Below are 20,727 nucleotides of genomic sequence, written 5' to 3' on the forward strand. Positions count from 1 at the left end.
GTTTAATCAACAGAAGTGAATGTACTCAGTGAGTGTGGACTCCCTGACTTCATCCTTTGGTCAGTTTTTATCTGGAAGATGGTGTTTGAATATATTATCATTTATATGTCCATCTGTCTTGATTAGGAGTTTTGCTATAATTATGCCACAGTCTGGATCTTTTGATAAGTGATATTCTCATATGAAATTTTATCTTCAAAGCTAAATCATCATTACTTTAAAAAAGTTATTCCATGTTATTTTACCTTAATCAAATGGCCATTCTAAAATATCTATGGACACCTTGCATGTTACTATTTTAGAAATTTCCCCATCTTACATTTTTATTGTCTAACATTAGAAAAAACAAAACTGGCACTTCAGACAGCTGGATTCACATCTTAAAACATTATCAGTGAATATGCACAAAGAATGTTTTAAAATTTAAAAGATGTTATGAAAGATAGCTGTCACTCATTCTAAAAATGAAAAACCTTGTGTGTATATCATATTAAATCTAGTGCACTATGGTAACTAACTTATCATTAACAGAATTAACTGGGCAAATTTTATATCAAATGGTTATTAAGTCAATGTAATGAGCCAAGCAATAAGTATCTAAAATAATGTATTCTGATCTGCAAATTCCAACTTTGGAAGAAATGACACAAGATGGTCACTTTGGACCAAACCTTCATATGTTTGCAATTTTAAAAACACCGGGACTTTAAATAGTTGATCATCTTCCAGTTGATGGTACCAACTAGATCTTAGAAGTTCTAGATATCCACACAAAGACCAAAAATGTTGCAGTTGCATTTTAGCTGAAAACAGATCAATTTATACTGGGTAATTTTAGAGAAGACAGATACGTATAAGTGAAGAAATCCTTTTCATTAGATTATTGCTAAGGTTCATAATCAGCCTGGAATCTTTTGGAAATCGTGTAGTCCACATTATAAAGTTACATAAAGTTTTGTAAAAGTCGCATGCTTTAGAAATGTGGTGTTCCCATCAAGCCTGTCCTCTAGAAACGTCGATGGCAGGGAAGCTTTGGGCCCCATGCCTCCTGTTTACAGCAGCTTTTCTTCTCTAGCTGGAGTCCCATCGAAATTGGCTGATGGTTTTTCTGGGCCCTTTTTCTCACACTCGGAACAAAGAGGCATTTGTAATTTCTGACAAATGATATAGAAAAGACAATTAGAAGGATAAAACTAGGCACATTTAAGGTAAAAATACGAAATTGTAGTAGGACAGCAAAGGTCTATCAGTGTAAATAAATACCATCTAGATGACAAGCAAAGCCACAAACTAAGCCAATATTCAGAAGTTTACCAAATGTAAATACTGTGTTTAGAACTGGTACAACTTCTCAAAAGCTACCCTGAGAAAACTTAGGTCAAATCATCAGACATAAATTCATTGAACTCTAATAAAAATTTCTGAACATCGCTATTATATAATATTTTATTATTTAACAAACACTACATATGTGAAATTAGAATTTACCTTTGTAGGTGAATTTGGTGTTTATTTTTGTGGAGGGCGACTACTTTTTACACCTACTCCACTCCCCCAGTCATCTTTAATCTCTCATCTCATAAAAATTATGGACAGGTTTTTAATTCTCTTTTAAATTTTTTTTTTTTACTTTCTTATTTGGCAGCAGAGAGGGGGAAAAAGGGACCCTGTTCTCTATCTTTGAAAGACTTCACATAGGTATATTACAATATTTCCTGGAAAGCACAGCAGACAAGTGAAGTTCAAGGATCCTGGCTGAAGGAAGTAAACACATATTTTTAGACAATATAAGGGTTTCCATCATGTCTTTAAAAATTGGTTATCAGGCAGGTTCCTTCCACCAAGTGTGATGAACTGACTTTAATGCCTGGAGCTCACGTGGTAGAAGGAGAGAATAGGATCTTTCATTTGGCCTCCACATAAGATTCATGGCATGCTCCCTACACACACACACACACACACACACACACACACACACACACGAGTAAATTAATGTTAAACAAAATAAGTAAGAATTGCCCTGCAGTACAGAGGGTACAAGAAGGACCTTCTGGATATCATGCAAATCAAATAGACTAACAAGGGAATACCTGTGTTGTGGGCTCTGATTCTGCAGTGTTGTTACTTTGGGGACTTCCTTCATGCTTTACCAAACAGGAACTACTCTCCTGTAAAACAATTAAAAATAAGTCAGGTTATTAAATTAAAAAAACAAAAATGATGCAAAACTCATTGTGGATTATTCTTATTTAGAAGTTTCCACCAAGTCAATGCATATTAAAAACCAAGGACAAAATCCTCTCAGTTGAATGGGTTCCTAGGAACAAGGGCTGAGTCATTTGCATGTCACAGGATGCAAATCATTATAACTGGCTACAAATAGGCTCAGTTCTAAGGGGAAACATTCAAAAGAAGGAAAAGATTAAAGAAATATACCTGTGGTGCATTTGAATCCTAAAATTTAAATCAGACACCAATGATGAATGTGCCTGCAGGGACATCAATATTTTATGGCAGGGGTCTGGAGACACTCCTCAGCAGTTAAAGGTGCTTGCCACTTTTTAAGAGAACCAGAGCTCAATTCCAAACACCCATGTTAGGTAACTGACATTCACATATGACTTTTGCTCCAGGAGATCCAATGACCTTCTCTAGCTCTGCAAACGAGTGCACAGAAGTCTCTCTCTCTCACACACACACACACACACATTTGCAAATAAAAATAAAAATGAATCTTGAAATTTTTTAGACAGAGAGGAATTTAAATTTTGTGTATGTCTGTGTCTGGTGTCCAAGTAGACTGGAAAGGGGAATTGGATTCCCTGGGACTGGAGTTATTGAGAGTTGTAAGCCATCTGTGGGTGCTAGGGATCGAACCTCGGTACTTCGGAAAAACAGTGAGCTCTCTTAAGCTTTAAATATATCTGGCAAAACACTTTGCTAGATTTTAAAAGTGTAAAATTTCTGTGGTTGAAATATCCCTATATTTTATAAAGCAAGAAACCATATGTTCCCAAGTAGTCCTAAGCAATGTAAGAAGAAAAAGAAGCTGTTGACAATGCAAGCAGCTCTGCCCAGGTTTCATTTCACATTAAGCAACATTAAGAGTGATTTTCCCCTTCATTCCCTTTCTCATCTCTCTGTCTACCTGCTCCTTTCTCTTCGCCCTTTTCTCCTATTATAAACAAATGTTACAATGAAGTCAGTCAGTGTCCCATGTGCTGACTCTCCCTAGTCTTTTCCATCTGTGAGTCAGAGTCGGCGAGTTTAATAATACACGGATACTGGATAGCTCTTGACATTTACTGATGCAGTTTCTTTTCTAAGAAAACACATGGGTCAAGGACCTCATGTAACTTCATTCTGTCATTTGAGATCCTCGGATGATACCACTGAGATTTCGTAGGTGGGGAAGATTCATGTAGTTCAGGTTTAGAATTAAGTAATTCTTACATGTTTCACATTTGAACCTCAGCCAAGCATCATGTGACTCTGCTTTTCTTCATCTCATTATGTCCTCCACCTTCATCAAGAATCATTTTTATATGGTCATGGAATCATACTGTCATTCCCTCCCTGGTTCATTTCAATAGTAGCAAAGATCAGTTACATGCCTGCTCCTTCAGCACTGTGTAAATAAACCGTAGTACTTCAGATTGTTTTTACATGTATATACAGCCCATCTGTTCTTTGTGTGATCCTTTAAGACAAAGGTTATGAACATTGATCACCCATAGGTCACAATCAGAGAGTAGATAGTATCTACTGTCTACTAAAAACAAATGGATAAATTCACAGATCATGAAATACATGATCCTTTACAATGTTCACATGCCTGCTTTCTCTGCATGACCAGACGTGCTCGTTTTATAGGAGGTCCATTTTCTATTGAATATTTTATCAATATATGTCTAATAGAAAAGCAATATGGAATAACAGCAGAGATCATAGTCAAAACATTAGCCACTTCATTTTCTACAGGGAGATTCTATAAAGAAACATTCTACAACACCCACGGAAAAGTATGTGACATATTGTCAATAAAGAACAGATTGGTTATTGATTATTTGAATAGCTTTGTCACTTCATTTTCAAACAGTGAAGGAATAACTGACCTTGAGAGATGATTTAGAGCATTTATAGAGGAAATTTATAGGACAAAGGGAGGGACAATATTAGGGGCAAGTGTGGGGATGTACCATGGATAACTGGTGAGAATGTAGTAAGAGTACAACTCTGAGAGGATGGGGAAACTCATAGGTCAAACAGTGATGTTGCTGAGGAATCTGGTTCTTACTAAGAGAAAATTCCTCTGTAAGTTCTCTGCTAGTCCATGCTTATCTTTTCGATGACAGTTCACAGACAGAAGCTTTTCCTGTGTTGGAATCTAGAGACATATAAACTTTATTTCATAGAACTCCTGCCAGGAAATGGAATCTTGTCATTATGGTCCTCTTCAGTCAAAGTCTGTAAACTATGTCAGTTCTCTAAGCATCCCTTTCTGACTCTGGAGATTATGTATGCAAATCTGTTTTGTTTTTAGTTTGGTTTGCATTGTTTTATGATTCCTGCTGTCACCTACGTAGACTCACAGATTTTCCTTTTATCATGACTATTAAATACATACAGAAGCACAAAATTGTCACATTGATTAGCTCTTTGTGCCATACTTCAGTGCTACCTGGAGTAGTTACAGGTATTCTGTTTCCTATAATTCTTCATGAGATTAGCTCAAATCAATTATAATTCTTCTGAAAGGTTAAAAAACCCATTTTATGCAAATTGTGGTTTAAAGAGTCTACCTTCAATAGTTATTTAACTAGTATGTGTGAATATGTATGTGCATATGTGCATGCTTGTGTATGTCCCATATGCATATTTGTGTGTTCCAATAAGTATGTGCACATGTGTGTTTGTGTGCCTGAAATATTCACCCTTGTGTTATCACCTTCATTGCTACTGTAATACTGGAAGTTTCTTATATAAGGGCTTAGATAATGTTCTTGTTTAATTCTTATAACCATTATATCATCTAATATTTATACAAATAAAGATATGGGAGGAGTAAACTGAGGTAAAATCCTGCTAGCTCATCGAGGTAACATAATTTTCCTCACTGTATACAAATATCTACTTACAAGCCTGATTCCCACAACTAAACTGCTAGCTCTTTAGAAATCTCTTTCAATCTGTGTCATTCTATGGAGCTAGTCTGCTTTTCTCTTGAGCTCTTCCAAACCCAAGATGGCTTTTTTTTTTAAAAAGAATATCATTTTATCTGAATCCTGCCAGCCGATTCTTTGTTTGTCCTGCAAGCCCAAAGAGAAAATCCTCATCTCTTACCCAGAGCTTCTGCCACAAAGACTCTTCCAAGACAAGAAGCCAAGAGAGATAGATACACAGAGAGAGAGAGAGAGAGAGAGAGAGGGAGAGAGAGAGAGAGAGAGAGAGAGAGAGAGGAAGAAAGAGAGAGGGAGAGAGGGAGGGAGGAAGAAAGAGAGAGAGAGAGGGAGAGAGAGAGGGAGAGAGAGAGAGAGAGAGAGAGAGAGAGAGAGAGAGAGAGAGAGAGAAAATGAGATATATCAAAGATCCAGTTGCTTAGAACTTTCTATCTCCTTCCCTACATCCTTGGTAGGCTGAACTATGTCACTGTCACGGTATGTGTGTATCTAAGGTGGAGTGGGGGCTTCTCCAAGCCCAGTCAGAAGTTGCCAAAACATTTCACCTTTATGGTGGAGTAGCTTAAGTTAACCCAGATAACTTTGCCTTGGGTCATAGAGCAAACAAAGATCACAAGATGTCTCCTATGTAACTTCCTTTAAAACAGGGAGAAACTTTCCATTCCTTAGCAATCTTATCTATGGATGCTTTTAGGTGTTTGCTCAAACTGCATCTCTTCAGGACACACTTAACTGCATCTGATTAACACAACAGCTGTTTAAGCTTTTGTAGTTTGCTAACAATTGGGTTTTCTATGTACAATATCAAATATGTTATAACAAATTCTTATAAATATTAATGACTAAAACCGATTCTCCTTTAAGAGATACATACTAACAAATTTATGCAGGAAAAAATGCAAAGATTGGTAGAAGAGTTACTATCCAATGTTCAGAGGGCTATTGCAATGGATGAAAGGCAAGATGCAAGGAAGATCAAGGGGAAGTGAGACTGGGATCAAGGAACAACTAAATTAACTTGAACAGAATCCCAGAATAGCAAGATCCACAGATATCCCTGTCATGCTAAGGGTCACCTTTCCACACGTTTTTTATTCTTTGCCCCCAGAAGGTAGTTAATGGAATTTTAAAGAATTGAGTATGCCCTTGAGAGACTTGAGGTCTAAGGGATGGAGAGGTCTGGTGGGGTGGGTGTAGGGGGGTGAGGAGGTCTGGTGGGGTGGGTGTAGGGGGATGGGGACATCCTCTTGGAGATGAAGGAGGAGGTATGGGAAAATAAAAAAATAAAATGAAAAATTGAGTATATCTGAAAATTTAGTTTTTTAGCCACATAAATTATACTTGCTACTGTACAATGGTTTTTTTTAAAGAAATCAGCACAAAGTGCTTCAGTTTTCAAAGGTAAAGACAGTTATATATATTCACATCTCCTATAAGAGCCCAAGTTGCTAAAGAGTTGTAGAGGAAAATAATATTAACCAGAGAGGAGATTGAGCTTTTACAACCAATTATAACATAGTATAATGGGGAAGATGGATTAGTACTTGTTACATTGTGTCAACAGAATTCTGTGGGTACATGGTACCAATAATAAGTTAAAACCTTGTATTAGTCTTGACATTGTGAGGAATTAATACTTAGTTAGCATATTTTTTCTTCCTGAAGGAAATTAACAGGGGTGAATGGAAGGACAGTATGTAATACTGAATTTTGGGGAGAAAGAGTAGATGTGGGTGTATGTGTAGGCTCAGTTTTCCCCATGTAAAATGTACAAAGCACAAGTGTAATGTTTAATGTTTACCATAGAAATCCATGAGTTAATCATGTGTGGTGGTTGAAGTCTAGAATCTCAGAACTTTTGGACTGAAACAAGAGGATTATTTTGAGTTTGTTGTCATTCTTGTCTACATGGTGAAGTCTAATTCAGCAGGGATATCTGTGTCTTAAAATATCAAAACAAAATAAAAGAATAAATGAGAACACACTTTTAATAATTCATGAAAAAGAAAACAAAATAAGGATTGTATAAAAATATGGAAGTTTACTAGATAATAGTAAAAATGAAAGGAAATGATAAGACAATATTTGAATAGCTATCTTAGCAAAACATTTAAGCCAAAAACATGGGAGAAAATGCTACAGATAATTCCACAGTAGTGCAGAACAAGTACCTTGGAGCTGCTAAGCTCTGGAACAGTATGAGATGTGGCAGCAAATAATTAAGCCAAGAAGGATAGAGAGGAGTATGTTCTAAAGTTTGGTTTCACAAGAAAGGACACCAACCATCTTTCTGTACGCCCAACCACACATGTAACCTTCTGTTTTCATCTTTACCTCAGTCTCCACATCTAGTCTTCCTCCTTCTTGCCCTCTGGTTTCTCTTTCCTTCATTTTCCTTTATCCCTCCTTCTATTTATGTTGTTTTCCCCTCCCCTTCTTCCTGTTCTTCTCATCTGTCTTTTCCTTTTTCCTCTTAGTCCCAACCTTCTCCTACTGTCTCTACTCTTCCTCCCCTTCTTTCTCTCCTTTCTTTTTCTGATCATCACCATCCTTCTCCCCTCTCCATCAGGTCAATTCTTCCTTTACTCTCTCTGATTTGAACAGAGCAAAGATCGAGTCTTATTAATCAACTGTTCATCCTTCTTCAGTAATCTTAAAGTCAAAACGTGTCCTTGATTAGACCAGTCTATCTAACTTAATGGGCACACAGATACTTCACAGTGAATCAATTATAACTTCTCTGTCTATTTGACTTGGTTGCAAGTGGTCCATTGGGGATTTATTCAGTGAAACAATGTTGCATGTTGGGAGTGAGACTTTTTAAAAGGCAGAATGAGGTGATGGGCAGCCACTGCTGAAACAGGGACACACTGATGCTTTGTTTAATTTTTAACTACTCCATATTACTAGTTTTAAAAATAAATCTTTAAGAAGAAGAGAAGACTATCCATGTGTCCCCTCTATTTTCGCACTTGGGAGGCTGAGGTGGAAAGGCACACTTGTTCCTTGCCTAGTGTCAGCAACAATGGTCTTACCCAGCCCCATGGCTAGCTTTGACAAGTCACTCTGGTCGGTCTCTATTTGTTCCTTGCCTGGTCCCACTGCTAGCTCTGCCAAATCTTTAACAACCTGCTGCTGTGCCCTTTCTCCTGCCCACCTGAGTCACTGTGAATTGAAAACACCAGATAGCTTTAGCGAAGAATATCTTGCCTTATCCTCCTAAGCGGAGGCTACAAATTTTTGATCCCCGAGACCTACATGTCTGTCCTTCTTGTCTGCTCCACAGCCTGATCATCTCTCTGTCTCTCTGTCTCTCTCTATCTCTCTCTCTCTCTCTCTCTCTCTCTCTCTCTCTCTCTCTCTCTCTCCCTTCCTTCTTCCCTCCCTCCTGATTTTCTTCCTTCTGCAACCTGGAAATCCCACCTTTTCCTTTGCCCAATGATTAGCTTCTGTCATCTTTATTGACTAGTTAAAATGGGGAGAAGGTTCACATGGAATCACCTGAGTATATGATCCACTCCTCTTAGGGGCAACTCCTCTTGAGGAAACAGGATTAACATCAAAATACAAACAACACCAGGGCAATCCACAGCAGGCATACAGACTAAGAGGCTGTTTTGTGCCCTTCATGGAGCTAGGGAAGGTCAAAGATTATAAAATGATGATGTGTATATAACTACAGTTTCATCACAACTGTCTCAAAAGGAATATTCTTGTGATAGTTGGGCTATTTTTATTTGCTAAATTAATAAGTTGAAAATTATTACATTTTCTATATTGTTTCTAGAGCTAAATCATAATTTAGATCACATTTGACTTGTACTAAATTAAAGTGTTATTAAATGGTGAGCATGGTCATTGATGTCAGTGTAAAATGTAATTCTTCTGAATATCTTTGGAGACCGTCTTTAATTCTTGAACTATCTAGATGCATGGATGGAACAAACTTACTCCTCTGGGAAATGCCTCAGCAATAAAATTAAGAAATCAGCCTTTGCTATGAGGGAGCACTGCCTAGAATGACAATGGACTCAGGTCCCTCAAACCACTTGAATAGAAGCATGACTTGCATGAGATTATGACGATTATCAAGTACACATCATCACCAACTCACTAGGGTTATCATAAGACATAATGTACTCTGCCTTTAACAGCAAACTGGGATTTCTTAAATCTCTGCAAACCTGATTGGAAAAAAAAAGACTGACTTTATTTACTACTTGTAGCTCTAGAATTTTATTTCTCGATATTTCTTCCCTCTAATTTCCATATATAGTGCTTGGCTGATTAAAAGGTTCCTTTTGGTCAGGAAGTCACAAGCAAGGACAGTGGCAGCCAACTGTGATGTGTGCTAGTAGTAGACTACTGAGTAAGTATGCCAGTAATAAACATGGAAGACAACTGAGTAAATATGCCAGCAGACTACATGGCAGAAAAATGAGCAAATGTGCTAGAAGTAAGAAAAAGCAATTATTCGTGTTGCTTTTCATTTCCTAAGAACCTTAAAAAATCTGCTACTCCTAGGAGTAAAACTATCACAAAACCTATTGACATTAGGTCTCAATTCTTAATTCCTAAAAATGAAAACAAAATGCAAAATGTCTTTAATTTCTAGTATATTACTTACCAATAGCTGAGGGAAAATGAGATGGAGAAAAAGGCTTTGCTGCCTCAGTTTTATCCAATATTATAGTATCATCTAACTGAAGCCATTTAAAAAGTAAATAAATATACTTGAAATCTGCTTCAGGGTTCTCAAAGTGTTTAGCACAAAATATTGACAACAGACAATCTGGTAGGGTTTACTCAAATAAATGTGTTCTAAGATTCTTTTCACAGATGTGCTAATGTGTATAACTGGATCCTGGGCATGTTAACAGCTGGACTGGGGATTTTTAGCCATATTGAAATTGGAAAACCACTGCTATAGCCTGTACTGATAAGTCCATGAAATGAAGCCACTTACAAAAGGTGATCTAAAGACCAGCACTGTAGACCTGACTAAGATGTGGGTTTTTCTCTTTATCCTCCCTTGTGCTATCCAGTACAATCTGTGAGCAGCAGGAATCAAGCACACACCATCATGCACTGAAAAATTGCATCTGTTTCCCCTACATGTCTCTAGAGTTCCAAGAATAAGCCAGAAGATCATTTCTCCTTTCAATATCCCACTTCCTACCTTCACTCCAAATGTGAGCTTTCATTATCTGATCACACATAGCTACCCACTTTAACCGGAAATTCTGCTTCAGATACTTTTGATTAAAAAAAGAAACATGTTTTATATTTGACTGATACTCTATTCTTTCTCCAGTATTTTAACCAACTATATTCATCTCTGTTTTGGTGAAGTAATATTGAACATAAATAGACACTGAAAATTATAGACAATGAGGTTTCCTAAGTCTGTTTTTAGGCTTTTTTAACCTCAGAAATAATGTAATTCTAAATTAAAAACAATTTCAGATAAAAATTAAAATGTAGTTATACAAACAATTTATGAATTAGAATAATTATTAGGATGAAAATTGCCCTTAATATAATGTATAGATATAATCCCTATCAAAATGATAGCAGGCAGGATTGTTGAAATTGTCAGGCTAATCACGTAAATTACAAGAAATTATAATGGGTTCTGCATAGTCAATTTGGTATTAAAATGGAATAACAAAGTTTGAGGATTTTAACCTTTTATTTTCAGAAGTTATGTAAAGATATAAGTATTAACATAATACGGTCCTAAGATAGATGTAGGTATTAAGATAGTACAAGCACATCAACTGGTTATCTGATACTAAATGATAAACTCTGATGATTTAACATTTAAATAACATTACAGACTGTGCAGGTTATATTTATGTATGTAGGAATATATATTCCTATTTGAAAGAGAACAAGAAGGGGTATATAGGAGCGTTTAGAGAAAGGAGATGTAATTATAATGTTATCTCAAAACAATAACTATTAACTATAATTAAAGTTATACGAAGCTATTAAAAGATAGTGTAAACTTACTAAAACAATAGACATACAGAATCTGAAGCAATAGAAAGCAGAAAGGTAAACCCGTACTTTTCATCAATCAGTTCAACTGTTCTTCTGTGGGTTCTGATCTCTTTTAGGGTCACATATCAGACATCCTGCATATCACATTTACATTACAGTTCACAACAGTAACAAAATTAGCAGTTAAGAACTAGCCATGAAATAATCGCACATGAAGAACTATATTAAAGGATCACAGCATTAGTAGGGCTGAGAACCACTGACTTAGTTTTTGATGAAGGGGATAAAAAAAACTTATTGTATAAAGGGTAGATATTTGATAAAATATGACAGCTAGAACAACTGGCTAAATAAACAAATAATGAGTATAGAACCTTACACTGCTGTTCAGTCTGGAAAACATAAAAGGATCTTTAGGGATTGCAAGTCTAGTTCTTGGAAATAATACACCTATGAGCAGAGACCAAAGAAACAGAAGGAAATTCTTGTGGTTTTGAGTAATAATTTAAATTAAATTCTTTATCTGTTAGTTCATACATCCAATAATACAAACCAAAATGGAGCTTGACTTTTCCTCTGCATATATAATGATGTTGAAATTATTTTCATAATGCTAGACTGAAATGGCTGCCACACTTTCGTAATTCTTGACACAACTCAGGATAATAATCAAGAATAGTTCCCACAGATCAGATCTTAAAGTATGCGAACACTCATCTGGTTAATTGTAAGAAGTCTGAAATGTGCCATTCTTAAGTGTGACTTGCAGAAAGAAGACCTCCCGTCTTCGGTGCTTATGATAATTGTTACCTAGGCTCTGCGTTTGTCTGTGCAACTTACACTCAATTCTCTAGGAAGCTTAGCAATTGCAAAGATCAATATAAGCACATTGGAGCCTCACAGCCCTTAATCACAGTCCTACAGCTATGTACATATATGCATGATCATGCATATATGAATGCATATATTAAGCTATAATATAATAAATGACAAATTCATATAAAATCTGTTACTACTACTGCAGGGGCTTACATAAAATTACCATTTTAATATATAACTAGAGAAATAGAAGAAATAGATAACTTGTTACTGGATGATATACCACGGAGACTACATATTTCCTAAAGCCATGCTCTTTAAATTATATTCCACAGGCCACATGTCAATAAGATTGTCTGAGTTGAGATAACAGTCATCAGGCCCATGTCAGAAAGTTTACAAAGGCCCTCAGATCTATTAATTTGGGACGCTCCAAATAGTTGTTCAAATGTGAATAAAGTCCCCAGAGAATTTTCTGATTATGTCTATTCAAAAACCACTTTTAGTGAAATTCATCTGTAGCATGAAATTACCTGAAGTAGTTGGAATAAACACATCAGTTGTATAGAATCCACCTATGGGAATGCTGAGCTAACATTTCTGGAAAGTCCTGTGCAGTCATATTTTCAAAGTGTTCTCTGGGAGATATCATTCAGAAGTCACAGACTAGAATTCTCATTTAAAACTTGAAAACTAATATTCAGACTGTGCCATTCATTCTCCCATCTTATACTAGCTAGCTTGCATTATTTTTTTTTTGTCTGTAGCTTTGACTGAGAAATCTCTACACTAGGAATTACAGCTTCTGGAAGGTTGAGACTGCAAACTCCAATGTCTACTGAAGTAATATGAGAGACATTCGTTTCATTGGTGTCAGTGAAGACAGTACCAGGGAATTATATGCTTATAGGAGTCATCAAAGGAGATGCTTTATAAAGGAGAACAATAGTAGGAGAGAGTGGAAATAACAACACACACACACACACACACACACACACACACACACACAGAGGATTTTGACAGGTCCACCTTTTTGTAAAATGGTGACCCAAAATGATGCATAGAACATAATGAACAAAACAGAACTTTTCTACTTGTCATATAAAACTGTAAGTATCCTCTTATGTACTAACAATTGTCTCTCAGTCGACAAACATTTGAAAACATTGTATAATCCAAACTAAATTCTCTAATGAGGGAATCTAAGTCCTTACTTTGTGGTTCCTTATTAACCTGTGGGTGAATATATTATCACTTTCTATTTTCTATTCTGTATCAATAGTGCTCTAGTATATTTTCTGTTTGTGAAAATTTTCTCCCATAGGCAAAGATATATTCATACTTTAGGCCACTGCAAAGGTGTTCCTTCCTTCTGAACTCTGTGGAAGTCAACTGAACATATTGACTTTTACTCCTAGTTAACTTTATATCCTAAATTTTATGGTCTAGATATATAGTCCTATATACAAAGATTCAGTTGCAGCATATTTAGAAATTATGTTTTTTTTCCAAGGGCATGTTGGGAGCTAGCAGAACAAAAATATAAGTAGGAATTTACTTGTTTTCTCCTTTCTTTCTTATTTCCTTTAGATACTGGCTTATTTCTTTCAGCCATGGATAGTCTCAGTATATAACTTCTATTTGGACTAGAGCCTGTATCTGAATCTTGTTAACAAAAATGTTTGCTAAACCTTTCATGGCAGATATGAAAACCTTCATGCTAACAGAATTTAAGGATGATACTTTAATTTTGTACTTATTAAGAGAGACCCCCTACAATTCAGGCTTTTATCTCTTTATCATATGAAGGTTGAGGATCTCCCTTTGTCTAGCATGTTGTTCAGCAATGACACATTTCTTTTCTTAGGTGGTATATACTATAGAATATACTTTTGCTTGTTCCTTTGTTTGCCTTAACCTTTTGATTATCTATCTCGTGGTTGTAGGAATGAATGTAATGTTAAGCCTTCTGTTGCATGGCATAATCTGGCTATAAAATCTAGAACATTTATCTGTTGCTGTCTAGGTAACATCTGTGTCATCACAGGAAAGTTATCATGCTTATAAAGTAGACATCCCCCCGCCCCACCAAAGAGAACACTTCATGATGGCATGAGCTATCATTGCCAAATGTTGTATCCTTTCCAAACCACTTTAGGTTATCCTTACATCTTGAGGACCACACACAGAGGATCTCCTACTCTCTTCTTTTGTTGCCTGAACTCGAGAGTTGTCATGGTGTCCTGGAGAACTTTGTTGTGCCTGGAGAGACATAGAGAAAAAGAAAAAAAAACATACTGAAAAGAAAGGAAATAGGTTTTACACACAGACACAGATTCAAGGAGTTATATAACATAAATTAGAATGTCAACACTGCATTTTTAAAATAAAGTAGGCATCATTATATATGACATTTTCAAAATGTGCCTTAAAATTCTTGCCTTTGAAATTAAGAAAAATAATTTATATTCAATTTTTGCATTAGTGAGGTCTAATGGAAGCTTTCCTCTTGGTTATGAATATTTCTTAAAGAATAAGCCTTTTTGTTTTTTTGTTTTTAAAAGAATCTTCAAAAGACAGGACTCTTGCCCTTCCTTTTAATACTAATCCTCAGTTTGTCTGAGATAAAATGAGCACATGCTTTACTATTTCAACAAGACAGAAAATATTTTGCAACATTACAGAGGATATCCAGAGGGTTTCGTGCATTCTGTTCCTTCACAAAACAAGGTGTTTACCTCTAGGTACCAAAATATCATTAAAATATTGATCTCATTAGGAAACACTAAGAAAGCAAAAAACACCCTGGCCAAAAGAAACATATAACTAACATGCATAATTCACTATGGTAAGATCTGTGACTGTCCTCTAGGGAAGTGTAGGTCCGTGTGTCTTTGGCACAACTCATTTAAATATAATGCTGCTCTCGTCAATCCAGGTTGGACTTTGGTAGGAGAGATAAATATAAATTCATGAATGCTGTCTCCAAAGTCTGAAATTTTGATTGCAATGGTTCCCATAGGAGAAATATATGAACATTCTAATTACTGGGGTCTAAGAAGCTCAAGAGTGGAGCAGAATCTGGTCAGAGTACAAAAGCCCAGCTGGCATCTTCAGCTATTCTACATGGTCTTCCCATAGCCTTACACAAGCAACTGAAATCCTTACTAACAAAGGATTCTCACAAAGATAGTGTCTGAAAAGATCATTACGAATTCTTAATATACATGGTAGAATGTATATTGCAAATGAGACAAATAAGGCTTATGGAATGTTAACAGAAATATAAAAAACAAAGCACTCCAATTCATTTCACTTTTTCTTATCCATTAAGATGCTGGACTTTTGATAAACACAGTAGTTAACTAATTTCTCTTGGTACATAAGTCTATCATCATTGATATGTAGAAGGATTGAGACTTGTCTTTTTATTCTGGCCTTACCTTGTTTAGAAGACATAAATATAAAACCTCTCCCTTTTTACCTTTTCAAGAACACATAAGTGATATGGATGACACCCCTTTGTGTGCTTTGGCAGCTCATGGACTGGAATTGGAATGATACAGAGAAGATTAGCATGGCCCCTGTACAAGAATGACAGACAAATTCATGAAGCTTTTTATATTTATAAAGTCTTTTTTTCAACATCAATGAGGATGAATTAAAGGAAGTTTTGAAGTTGCCACAGAAATCAGATTGGCCAGCCAGGCTGGGGAGCCTAAGGAGATTGCTTATATTGAATTTAAGACAGAAATTGATGCAGAGAAAATCTTTGAAGAAAAGCAGGAGGACAGAATTGATGGTTGGCCTGTTTCACTCTACTACACTGGAGAAAAGGGACTAAGGCAAGAGAGATCTTGAAAGAATAACACTTGGAGTAGTGAATCAAAAAATCTGGTTTCACACAACCTTCTTTATCTATAGTGCAACAGAAGAAGTTTTTCAGGAAGTACATGAGTAAGCAGCTTTTGTCAAAGTGATCCATAACCCAAATGGCAAATCTAGAGGGTATGCGTTCATTGAATTTGCTTCCTTTGAAGATGCTAAGGCAGCTATAAACTTCCATAATAAGATGGAAATCGAGAGTAATCAGGCTATAGTTACAAGAAATCAAGGTATTGCCTATCACAAGAATTCAGCCATCCAAACCTCTGTTTGTCAAATGTCTGTCAGAGGATACCACCAATGTGAATCATTTGAGAATTCTGTTTAGAGATTAGAAAACTGGTTTCTTCAAAGAGTTTAGTTTTGTAGACTTCAATATTGAGGAAGATACAAAGCTGCCATTGAGACCATGGAAGATGAAGAGACTGACGTGTAGGAAACCATAGAGATGGCTTGGCCTAGCTATACTTTGGGAGGCAGACATCATAGGTTTTTCAGGTTAGAATCCACTGCTCCTGGGCATAATATACCTTCCATTTCCTGAGAAACTGATGCACTCTCTTGGGCAATGAGGTATCCATACTTCTTTTTGTTTCTCTGTATTTTCCCTGAGTACTCAAGGAAGCATGGAAGCTTGGCAGGACAATTGGTCTTAGACATTATCTGTGTACCCTGTATAGCTTGCAAACTTCAGTGTATCCTGGCAGCTACACCTGTATCGATGCTGGCAATTGCCATTATAGTCTGTTTCTGATAAAGGTTTAAAAATCCAGATTGCTCTCAATGAAAATGTTACTGCCTCAGTTGTGCCATGGCCCCTTGAACCTGCCCTGATATAATTCCTAACAACCATATCCGGTAATCTTGTCTGATAAGTAAGTGCAGAAACTTACACTGATGGAAACAAAGTTATCTTGGACTGAGCCAAGCCTAAGTGGCTTTGGTGGCCTAGTTGGAGCCTACAGAGGTTTGGAAGCCTAGGCAGGGGACAGAGAAGGAGAAAGAGCCAAATTTGATGGCAGAAGCAATGTGGCTTTGAAGATAAGGAAGATTCTTAAGTGGTAGTGAAAGAGAGGGAGGGGGAGACTTTAAGCCACAGGAGAGAAGATGAAGTTGAATAGCTTCTTCCATCCCAGCCTTTCCCTCTTCATTTGAAAGAAAGGACTGTGGGGACTTTACTCTCTTATTTGTTCAGTGACAGAACTGTGTGAAGTCATTCCAACACAGCATCCAGCCATGTAGTCTATGTTCAATTCATATAGATAACATTTCAAAAGAGATACCCTGTTGGTTTTGACCAATTATTCATATAAACTTTTTATAGATCAGTGATAGAGCTAATCCGTATCTATCCACTTTTTTGAGTTTGTTGTTTCAGCTCATATAACAAATTTTTTCCCTACAGATAATTTTTTTATTATTTTCCATTTGCAATGCAGAGCTGTAGAGAAACGTTTTATTTTGTGTTTGTGTGTGTGTCTGTATGTGTGTGTGTGTGCGTGTGCGTGTGTGTGTGTGTGTGTGTGTTTTGACTTTGGTACAAATTGAAATTCCTAAACTCTGGGGAAAGAAGAATGGCACTCTTATACTCTTACCCAGTCTGTTTGCTGCACTTTGAAGACAGCAGATAACAAGCGAAGCCAGTGTCTATTCTGAGCTGAGTTCCTTTGGGGATGTGAATGGGAGAAGGATGCTATTTTTATTATTATGACATACGTACCGTCACTTATTGGTAATTCATTTTAATACAAAGCATGTTTCCCTGTGCACCACATGCACAACTGGTGTCTGCAGACGCCAGAAAGAACATCAAGTCCCCTGGAAACTGAGTTACAGATAGTTATAAGGCACTATCTGTGTGTGGGATCAATCTCAAGTCTACAAACACAGCTTATGCTTTTAACCTCTAAGCCATCTCTCCAACCCAAGAAAAGCAATCTTAAAAAGAGTCAAACACGGATTTGTTCTAGGAAAACTCAATTGCGTGACCGCCACCTGCTTCCCATTACCTCCAACTTACAGATGAAATGAAGACCCAGATTTATAATAATAGAGGAAATAGGAGACACTTGTATCAGAGTGACTCTCCCTGACAGTGACAAATGGTACAACAGCTGAAAACAACATGAAGAATACATTAAATTACACTAACAAAATAACAATTTTTAATGTATTTTCTAAATTACATTTCAGTTGAACAGTTAATGGAATAACTTTGAAATTTTATTTCAATGTATAACATAAACAATTGTATAAAAACAAGAATTATTGTTACTTGTCTTTCATTTTTTGTCACATGCATGGAGATCTCACATGCCTACATTTGTTTTGCCCTGGTCATGTTTTTATTTTTTATTTATTTTTATTTAATTTTTTTGGTTCACACGTCTAATACAAAATGCTGTTTTTCATAATATAGTTCATGTGTAAAATTTACAGATTAAAAATCTGTAGAGGGTTAGAGAGACTGCTCAGGGAGTAAAAGTACTTGTCATTCTTGCAGAGGACTCAAGTTCAATTCCCAGCACTAATATAGTGACTCACAACCACCTAAAGCCCATTATGAGGGGATTCAACAGTCACATGTAGTACACATAGATACATGCCAGGAAAACATTCATACTTAAAATAAGGCTTAAAAATTCTCTAGAACATACTTTGGAAATCTTCTTGTGGTTGAAAGTTCTTATAGCTCCAGTTTTGGATTAAATGTTTTATTTCGATAAACCTCAACTCACTTTGCACCAGACTTCATGGGAATCACAGCAGTCTATTGTTGGTTTATATATTGGATTACATTCTCCAGAGGAAAATATATTCATTATTAAATTTTTGGAAGCTAGTAGGTATTTTTTTAATCAACTAATCACTGTTTGTTGTTTTCAGTCAGCTTTTTGATGATTTATACTTAAAAAATAAACAATGAAACTAAAGATAAGTACTGAATTATAAAGCAACTAGACATGCATGTGGGTGAAGAAATGATTGCAAAATAAATTAGAGTAATTCAAAGGCAATTTAAATTATGTCTAGCAGCTATAAGAGTGAATAAATATTTACATACACTTTAAGTATTGCAATAAAATTACAATTAAAAGAGAGATCAAATTAATTCTGTTTTATCCCTAGAAGTCCTATTTGTTCTCAATAAATGTTCTTTGTTTCTTCTCCTTTTCTACTGCACCTTCAATGGTCATCTTTCATTCTATGGTATGGTATGGATGAAGTATCACATTCCCTGAGTGATCGAAGAGAGAGGCTCACACCCATGTCATTTCATAGTAGCTTCATGACTGAAACACAACTGGCCAGATTCAGAAATAATCAGGGCTCACTGGGGCTTACAGACACTGAAGCAACAATCACGGAGCTGGTATGAGTCTGACCTAGATCCTCTGCATATATGTTATGGCTGTACAGCTTGGTATTATTGTAGGACTCCTACTGGTGGGAGAAGGGCTTGTCTCTGACTCCCTTGCCTGCTTTTGGGACCCTTTTCATCCTACTGGGTTGCCTCCTCTGACCTTGCTATGAGGGTATATGCCTATTGAATCTTGATATGCCATGTTTGGTTAATACCCCTGGGAGGCTTGCTCTTTTCTGAAGGGAAATAGAGAAGGAGTGGATTTGAGGGAGAAAGGAGGTGGATGAGAGAGGGACTGGGAGGAGAAACTATGGTCTGGTTATAATATATGAAAGAAAAACAAACAAACAAGCAAACAAACAAACAACAACAACAAACCAAACAAGCTCTAAACAGTTAGCTATGTGTAATCAGTAGCTATGTGTAATTTGCCCTGTTCTTTCACCAGGAAATCCACTTCTATATGTTATGTGTTCCATCTTCTAGAATACCTGTTTTTACCTCCTCTCCAAGGTTTGTTCCTGCAGCCCTACTAACATGTCTTCTTTAAATGGATTAAGTCAATATTTATGACATATAAAACTAGTGAGGTCTGTATGGTGCAACAGTCCAAAGAACTGAAAATTCACAATGTGATGCATGTTCTAAGGTAGTACTCCACAAGAACCAACAGAAGGTAAAGCAAACCTAGGTTCAGAAGCTTAAAACAGTAGTCTGCAATTGAACTTAAATTTTAGTATATCCAGTAAAGCCCTAAAAAATAAGACAGTATGAGTGCTGGCAAATGCTCATGTTTGGTTCATTATATTTTTACATGTAGATATTTTATAATATTAGAAATATTTCAAGATTTGGAGCTGAGTTGGTAAATAAGAATATTAATTAAATAAAATATTTTATTTATTATATATCTCTATGTCATTTTCTAGTTTCTATTGTCTATAGTCTGTCATATGTAATCTGCCTATGAACTATATCTCCCTACCATCTAGATTATTTCCATAATAAATATATTTACCATAGATCTGCCATAAACCATTTATCTTTTATTTATCTATGAAAACATATCTAGATTCTATCTATAGCTGTCTATAATCTGTAATCCATCTCTATCATCTGTCTGTCCTGTATCATAATCTATCTATCTATCTATCTATCTATCTATCTATCTATCTATCATCTATCTATTCATTCATCTATTTATCAACCATCTACGTATCTATCTTATCTATCTTATGTATAATGCAACTTAATCACTTAGGGTTCATAGATTATTGAGAAAGAGGAGGTAGAAGGAGGAGGCTTGGGGAATGCTAGGGCAGTGAGGTGGGAGTGGATGAGTGGGTGGCAGAGCAGCCTCTTAGAGACAAAGAGAAGGGGAAAGATGGGGGATAGAATAGGGAGGTTTGTGGAGGGGTAAATGGGAAGAGGAATATTATTTGAAATGTAAATGAATAAAATGTTTAATAAAAA

At 36.1% G+C, this 20,727-nt stretch overlaps 1 protein-coding gene and 1 non-coding gene across 2 annotated transcripts in view; one reads left to right on the forward strand and one right to left on the reverse strand.

Annotated features, from left to right (window-relative positions):
- Positions 1 to 1,052: 1,052 nt before the first annotated feature.
- The window catches only part of Luzp2 (leucine zipper protein 2), a 171,042-nt gene continuing 151,367 nt past the window's right edge, over positions 1,053 to 20,727 (reverse strand). Inside the window, exons 8-10 of the mRNA XM_028789237.1 lie at positions 14,175 to 14,267; positions 2,091 to 2,168; positions 1,053 to 1,154 (exon numbers count right to left, since the gene is read on the reverse strand). Of these exons, the coding sequence (XP_028645070.1) occupies positions 1,053 to 1,154; positions 2,091 to 2,168; positions 14,175 to 14,267 (273 nt within the window). The remainder of the gene's footprint in view (positions 1,155 to 2,090; positions 2,169 to 14,174; positions 14,268 to 20,727) is intronic.
- Positions 15,532 to 15,634, forward strand: LOC114640305. Its single transcript, XR_003714132.1, has one exon. It is a non-coding gene; the product is annotated as a U6 spliceosomal RNA (small nuclear RNA).

Source organism: Grammomys surdaster, unplaced genomic scaffold, assembly GCF_004785775.1.
Source record: "Grammomys surdaster isolate TR1022 unplaced genomic scaffold, NIH_TR_1.0 125801, whole genome shotgun sequence".
In the NCBI taxonomy this organism is placed as follows: domain Eukaryota; kingdom Metazoa; phylum Chordata; class Mammalia; order Rodentia; family Muridae; genus Grammomys; species Grammomys surdaster.